Source organism: Rutidosis leptorrhynchoides, chromosome 6 (genome assembly GCF_046630445.1).
Source record: "Rutidosis leptorrhynchoides isolate AG116_Rl617_1_P2 chromosome 6, CSIRO_AGI_Rlap_v1, whole genome shotgun sequence".
Classification (NCBI taxonomy): Eukaryota; Viridiplantae; Streptophyta; class Magnoliopsida; order Asterales; family Asteraceae; genus Rutidosis; species Rutidosis leptorrhynchoides.
This window is the reverse complement of record NC_092338.1, coordinates 58,930,341-58,938,703: the sequence shown is the minus strand read 5'-3', so window position 1 is coordinate 58,938,703 and position 8,363 is coordinate 58,930,341. Positions and strand designations below refer to the sequence as shown.

At 34.4% G+C, this 8,363-nt stretch overlaps 1 protein-coding gene across 1 annotated transcript; it reads left to right on the top strand.

The window, feature by feature from the left end:
* The first annotated feature begins 4,884 nt into the window (after window positions 1-4,884).
* Window positions 4,885-7,891, top strand: LOC139853224 (bHLH transcription factor RHL1-like). Its single transcript, XM_071842600.1, has 7 exons — window positions 4,885-5,003; window positions 5,104-5,467; window positions 5,547-5,795; window positions 5,911-5,976; window positions 6,908-6,973; window positions 7,084-7,140; window positions 7,381-7,891. Exons 2-7 carry the CDS (start codon window positions 5,117-5,119, stop codon window positions 7,681-7,683), a joined length of 1,092 nt encoding a protein of 363 aa, XP_071698701.1. The 5' UTR covers window positions 4,885-5,003; window positions 5,104-5,116; the 3' UTR covers window positions 7,684-7,891.
* Window positions 7,892-8,363: the final 472 nt, after the last annotated feature.

Genomic DNA, 8,363 nt, shown 5'->3' with positions numbered 1-8,363 from the left:
TTTATTTTAGAAGTTGTAGTCCAGACCAGTTGTAGGGTGACGAAAAGTCTTGAAAAGTCATTGCTAAAATCGACTGGAAATCTACCAGGCCTCAACATCAAACAGGGAAACTGGTAGTCAAAGCTTATTTCAATGAGGGAGATTTGCTAGCCAAATGGGAAGCGCACCATGATACACAAATTGTCAGTGATTGATCAGATTCCCAGTGGATAACCTCCGGAAAGGTAATATATCAGCTTTTAAGCCTGATAAACTTCAATCTTTATGATTGACTTAACGGATTAGATGATTTCCTCATAATTGTCAATGATATCCGGACGTAATGTGTATCCTCCTAAGCACATTATTTTCTACCAACATCTTGTAATGTTAGGTACCGTGAGAGGGATTGGCTTGACCAATAGCGGGAAACCCGCACTCATTTTTCAAAATTCAGAAAATCCGACAAAATCGGAAAACATAAAACGTTTTCATCAAGGTCCTGATTTCCCTAGGATCAAATTTTTCGGATACTTGGCTCAAATCTCCCAAAAATGTGTGTGTGTGTTTCCATTGTGCATAAAGCGTGCGTGTGATTTCAATAAAAGTGTGTTATACTTAAAGCGTGTGTTTCCATAGTGTATATAGCGTGAGTGTGTTACTTAAAGCGTGTGTTTCATATAGTGTGAGTTGTGTTTCATATCAATGTGTGTGTTTCGTATGTTTCGAGTAATTCATGTAATGTTTGTAATCTATATTGTGTGATTGTGTTTGTTCTACTTTGTAACGAAAGAATTGCTTGAGGACAAGCAAGGTTTAAGTGTGGGGTGTTTTGATATTGCTCAATTACATCATATATATCTATCGCAATATCGCTTAAAACGCTCTATAATCAAAATTAATGAAGGTGATCTACAAGTGATATGTCAAGATGCGCGAATTTGTATCGGAAGAGTAATTTACAACGAGTTTTGATAATTTATGACATTGGTTGATCCCGATACGAGTTAAGGTCAAGATAGCGCTCTAAAATGATAAAACAAGGCTTCCGATATGTTAGACTTCGTCCAAATGAACTAATATTGAAAAGAAAACGAAACAGTGCCTAAAAGCCAAGTAGAACGCCGTCTTGCCTTGGAGGACGCCGTCCTGTTCTTTATTTCGAGACGCCGTTTACCATTGAAGGACGCCGTCCTGGCTTTTAATGTGGGACGCCGTCTAGGTGGTCTGGGACGCCGTCTTGCCCTTTATTTTGGGACGCCGTCCTCCCTTTTAGGACGACGTCCCGAAGTAGGTGTACCCGACTTTTCTGCTTTTTACCTAATTTCTCCACTTTAAAGGCTCATTTTTGGGACTGTTTCAAGAGAGTTACGAACCAGAGAGTTTTAGAGACGATTTTCAGGAGCATATTGGAGAATTCCAACCTCTTTGAAGAGGCTCAACATCAAGGCATCATCCATCAACATCTTCTTCATCCAAGAACTCTTGTTCTTGTAGGTTATTCACTTGTTCTCAGAAATGATTTCAGTTTATAATTTGAATGTATTGTTGTCTGTTACCATGATTGTTGGCTAGTTTCTATAATGTTTGTCTAGATTAATAACCAAGGTATTGGATGTAAACTTATTGATTGAATGTATTATGCGTGATAGATTGAAGCTTGAATTAAGAACCATGCTTATTGTTGTTAAAACCATTTGTATCTAGTTAATTGATATGTTGTTGATAAAGAGAACTCTTGTTGATGTATCATATTGATTTACAATCAACTTGTCTTAGATTGATTGTTTGCTAAACCGGACCAAGGGGGTAAACTAGATTAAAACGGTTAAATAAAATAGGAATGAATTGTGTAGAGCGAACGCAAAGGCAATTGTTATTCAAGTCTTTAATCTTGTTGATCAACTAGTCACAAACGAAAAGGTCTAAGTTATAGGGAACCCTCGCTTAGTAATTCTAGTTTGAGTACTTGCTAAAGAGAACTCTTGGTGAGTCGATTTAGGTGATTAGCATACTTATAGTTATTTGATTACAAATACAAGAACCATAGTAAAAAGGGAACCCTTGAGCTTGTTATTGTATTTGCGTGTTTATCCGAGAGAACTCTTAGTGAACCTATTAGATAACTACACACATAATTATTCAATCAGGGCTTAATATCTAATTTACATCCAATACCGAGGGTAAAATATCTAGATAAACATTTCATCTCTTTGATTTAATTCAAAACTATTTTACTTGCTTTATTTGCATTTATTTGTATCTTATAAACCAAAAGACTAAAAATATTGTTTTTACATTTAACCTTCTTTGATTTGGCTAAATCGTTAAAACAGCCACAAAACATAAAACTTGTACTTTTACTTTAATTCACTTAGTTAATCATAATATAGTTTCTAATTCTAGTTTGACTGATATAACTGTCCTTGGAACGATACACGGAACTAAACCAGTTTCTATACTACTACACGATCGGGTACACTGCCCGTTAGTGTGTAGCAATCTTAAATCGGTATTTTTCCATATTATTTACAAGACAATTTTATACGACACTTTTCACACATCAAAGATATACTAAAACTATTGTGAATGTGGCTTTAAAAAAATATAAAAATCAAGTGCGAAAGCAAAAGCAAAACTACAAGTCTTATGCACTAAAACTACAAAGATTTTGGTGGCTATTAGTATATAAAGACTACAAAGATTTTGGTGGCTATTAGTATATAAGAGTAATAATAATTATATGCTTAAATTGACTAATTAACTTAATTAACCAAAAAAATTGTATTCACCCCATCTACAACCTTCCTGTTGTTAAATCGGGACCAACATCCACACCTCTCGCCGCCTGTCACTCGTGAATAGAGCGGAAAAGATGATTAGAACTCGTTGCAACTTCATGGAAAAGGTTAAAAATGAGTGTATTTGAGTCAAAAACGGTAAAAGAAACAAAAAGGAAATCACCGGACCTTCGGCGTGATTTCAGAGGCCGGTAGAGGCGGCAGATGAGTGCTAGGATTCGAACAAAGTCAAGAGAGATGCTGGAGCTTATAGTTTAGAGAAAAAGAACTTATAGGGATTGTAAAAATCCCTTAAAGTATGGTGAACTAGTATACTATATTAAGAGTGTGTTTGTTTACCTCTTAAATCATTCAGCATTTAGCGTGTTTGTTTCTAACACCCGAATACCGAATGACATATGATGCTAAATGGTTTGTACATTCAGCGCTGAACCATTCAGAGCTGAAATGTCCTCTTAACCGTAACCACGTAAATTTTATGTAATATCCTTTTTAAGTTATATCAATATCACTTATTAAACAAATATATTATAGTTTTTATTCATATAAAAGTTAATAAAATAATTTTCTATCATTAGCATTGCTAATTGTGCACTGTAGTGAATTAATAAAATATTCTTGTGAACATTCTTTTTAAAGGCAAAAAAATATATTAATAACCACGAAACATTTACATTGACACGGCTTAAGTTATAGTCCTACAGTAATTGAGATTACAATCGAAACAAAATAGATTTTTAAACTACGGAAAGTAGAAAGCTCTGTCAATCCGGATCATCAATGTGGCTCAGATCCGAGACCCATTGTAACCAGTTTAAGGTCGTTTTCCTCGAATGATTTGGGATCCACTCGAAGCTGTTTACTTGGACTTTTTGGAGTGCCATTGAGGCCATCCACAAGCTTTTTGGAATACTTTGTTGTTCCGGTTTTTGCAAATCTCATATGCACCAACCGATAATACTGTTTGCCATATCTTCTGTAGTGTAGTGGAACTCGAGGAAAGATTTTCACCTTAAAGAAGATCACCAATATTATTCCCTGCAGGATAGACAAGTCCCCACCAACGAAACAGTCAGTGGCGACTCCACTTAGAGTGGAGTGGGGTTAAAGGACCCCATTAGTTAAATATTTTTCTGTATAAAATACTACTAAAATTATATAGGACACCACTAAATTTACAGATAGGACCCCATAAATTTTTAAAATTAGTGATTTATATGGAAGTAAATAGTCATTCATTAGGCAAATTTTTTACAAGGTATCACTCATATTGTATGGGACCCCATTGAATTTCGATCCTAGAATCGCCACTGGAAACAGTCAATTCCAAACATCATGTGCATATGAACTATTTACTAGAACATGATCTAATGTCTCCAACGCGTCATCACAAACCGGACATCTAATCGAATCAAGGTCAATCCGTTTTTTATCTAACTCTACTCTGACCGGCAGTCTATTTCGTTGAGCACGCCAAACAAAAATTTCTATCTTTTGTGGGATCAAATTATTTCGCAACGTTCCAGTTTTCATCGACGAGTTTTGCAGCAGTTTTTCATCCAATTTCCTTCTTAAATTGGTAGTAGAGAAGATACCATTGTTTAACAAATTCCATGACCATGAATCTTTACCACTACTCGCGAATTTAAAACTCGATAATAGCTGTTGTAGTTCTAGCAGTTCAGTTAAAGTTCGGCCTGAAGGCTCACGCCTCCGGTTCTAGCAAATGTCGAGTTTATCTTAATTTTTGATGAGCCGATCCTTGATCTTGACGTCTTCATTGGTTTCCAACCTATATATACGTAAATGTATTTTAGTAATTTCTTATGTTTTTCATTTTTTTATTTCATTAGTTTGCATTTTACCCCTGAGAAAACAGAGCATTAATTAGTTAAATATTAGACAATGATTTTTTTAAAAGAAAATTACAACTTAAAATTAAACATTACAAAATACTTCGTAACAAAATATAAAACATGTTATGTTATACTTGCACCTATTAATGATATGGAGTAAATATTTAAGCAAAAAAAGGCTATGAGGGAGTCAGGGTTGTGTGCTATATATATAAACAAGTCTAGAAACAGAAATAGCTCACAGAGATAACAAACAAACTAGAGAAGAAGAAAAAAACCCATTTATACCATATAAGTATATTTAAATTATCCTCTTCTACCAAAACCTCCATTGTTAACATTCTTGATTTACTTCACATTTTCCCAGGTAATCATACACACAACCATATAATGTTACTCTGTAATATATTGTCAAGTTATTTTCAATTCACTGTTTAACAAGTGTATCTTTTTCTTGTCCTTTTAAGAAAAACAACAAAAATGCAGGAATCACTTCAAGATCTCCAAAACGACACCAACAACTTTGATCCGGCAGTTACCCACGATGACTTCCTCGATCAAATGCTCTCCGGCCTCCAAACCAACGTCAACTGGCCGGACATTTCCGCCGGCAACGGCCATCAAAAATCATCACTCCCGTGGGACGTTAACCATTTTGACGATCAGTCATCGTTTATTTCATCCAAACTCCGTCAACACCAGATCACCACTTCTGCCGCCGTTGGTCGTAATCCTATCAAACCGTTGCAATTGCCACGTGGCTTAACTGCCACCGCTGATTCCGCTCTTTTTCAAAATGATAACATCGATGATTCACCTTTCAAGTCCCCGGTAACTTTTAATCCCTTATCTTATCACGTAACTTTATATGAATAAAATTCTGTTGTAATTTGTTCCTGGTATTCTGCAGATTGGGGACAATTCGATTCAGAATTTATTTCATGGGTTTACTGGATCTCTAACAGCTAATCAAACCCAACAATTCCGTAATCTACCGGGTCAGAATTTCGGATCTCCGGGAACGGCTGCTGCGGCGGCGGTGATGAACCAAGTTCAGACTGCAAGTGCGACGGCGGGTGGTGGAGCGCCGTCGCAGCCCCGACAAAGAGTGAGAGCTAGAAGAGGACAGGCAACTGACCCACACAGCATAGCTGAAAGAGTAAAACAAAAGCATTATTTTTTTTTTAATTTTGTAATTTTAATAATTTACCTCGTATTTAACACCTATGTTTCGCAAACATTAACGATGTTTCGTTCAATCGCAAAATTGACAGTTACGGCGGGAGAGAATTGCTGAGAGGATGAAAGGTTTGCAGGAGCTCGTTCCCAATGCCAATAAGGTAACGGTTACGTTTTTAGTAATACTACGTAGTAAATATTGTTAATTAGGAGTTTAATTAGACGTTTAAGGGTGGGGGTTGGTGGCGCGTGGCGCGTGGGTAGCTAAAATAGAAGCTGGAAAGCAGCAGATTATACGGAAGGAGGTTTCGAATTAATGAAAGTGAGATTATGGTTACAGTGGGAAGAAGTTATTTTAGTATTATCCTTGATTACTTTTTGATTGTCATTATTATTTTTAATTTAATTTTGATATAATTACTAAATTATTATTATTAATAAATATTTAAAATAAGGTTATTATTATGAAATTATTGCACACATGCTTTATCAGTCAGGCGAATCTTGTTCAGTATTGTACGGAGTATTATTTTTCTTGGTAAAAACATAAAAGATAAAAGCTTTTACGATAAGCCTGAAGTTAAAAATTAAAATGTCTTAGTTATAGTTTTTAAGCATATTGTGTTTTACCAGTCAAATGAAAATACAAACAATAGGTATGATGTATGAAGTTCTAGTCGATCAAAAATAAACTCTGTTGTGATTTGTAATTAGAGTTTCATCAACTTAATTATGTCCTTAGATTATCAAATGCACTTAGTTTTGAATTAAATTGACAAATTCAATTGTAAGACATTGTTATTTTCTGTTAGAATTATAATTATATGGGGGTATTGATCATGTTTTTGACAACTTATGAAATTTCATACTTAATTTCATTAAATACTCGAACTTTATGCTTATTAAATAAAAATTTATATAAATAAGTTAGTCAACCTTGTACGAGTAATAATAAAATTATATTAGAATCCTACTCCTAATTGGTTATGATATATGAAAATTGTTGAAATAAAAGTGTGAATCTTGATTGGAAGAATATATATTTTTCAATTCTTGATTTAATATTTGGTAATGTGGGATGTGGAATGACAGACAGACAAGGCTTCAATGCTAGATGAGATCATAGACTATGTCAAATTCCTCCAGCTTCAAGTCAAGGTAACATTTTTTTTTTTTTTTTTATCTTTACAAAAAGATAACCATATGATTTTTATAAATAATAATGAGTATGATCAATGTTTCTATTTTTACTTCTGTACTTTTTGTAGGTATTGAGCATGAGCAGGTTGGGAGGTGCTGCTGCAAATGCTATGGCTCCTGCTGAGGTAAAAAAAAAAAAAAAAACTGTAATTTTTATAAAATTGTTTTATTTGTACGTTTCTTTAAAAAGGAAGACAAGTTATAAACACCTAAAAAAAAGGCAACTCCTACTTTCTGAATAAAAAAGAGGCCCACAAAATAAAACGACAAATACAAAAAAGTTAGCACGCGGTACTTTTATGTCTGAGATTCCACTGGCTTGAGATTTTACACTTCACACCCTTATACTTTTCAATTACTTACAGGGTGGTGGCGTTGGACGGAGTAGTAACGGAGCGACGTCGTCTTCCAACAATGAAACGATGACGGTAACTGAGAACCAAGTGGTTAAACTAATGGAAGAAGATATGGGTTCAGCTATGCAATATTTACAAGGAAAAGGTCTTTGTCTCATGCCCATTTCACTCGCTACTGCTATCTCGTCTGCCACGTGTCAACCCACTGGCTCCCGGAGCAACAATCCGTTAAGTGGTGGCCCGCCGTCTCCGAATATGTCGGTGTTAACAGGTCAATCTGCGAATGGGGTTTCGGTGAAAGACTCTCCATGATCGATTGACGTTTCTCTTTACTAATGTTTAACTACTTGTAAAGGGAGAAAATGGGAGGTATTTGTCTGCTTTTTAATTTATGGTGACTATCTGTCAAGTCTAACAAACATGAGGGGGTGTTTTTGAAAGTAATTGTAACCAATGTGTGACGTTTTTCTGTTTACTGTATCCCTTAATTGTATCTACAATCTGCGATTTTTGTTTTTCTCCAAAATTAACTGATATAGTCGGAACTTAAACTTAACACGTGTTCAAGTGCTAATGGAAGATTAACTGATAAACCCTTATATTGTATGATGCTTCCTTACACCATTCACCATTGATTTAACTTAAAATTGTATTTCGTAATACAGATCAACATACCAAAATTATTTCTTGAAATTTATTAAAACTGTTTTGTCCAATAAAAGTCACAAACTCAAATAATTACTTTGTAAAGCCTTATATGTTTTTCTACTTTTTTATACTTTATTATAATTAAAAAATTATACTAATTATACTTTATATAAATATAAATATATGTATCATCATTGTTCTAATTTAATACCATCCTTAAATCACAGAAGATGGGTTTGATCCGTAAATTATGTAGGCCAAAAGGAATTAAACTATTAGTGGTAATTTGATTAATAATATTTTGTAGCTTTGTTGGCCTTTTCTTTTACTTAATTAATATATTT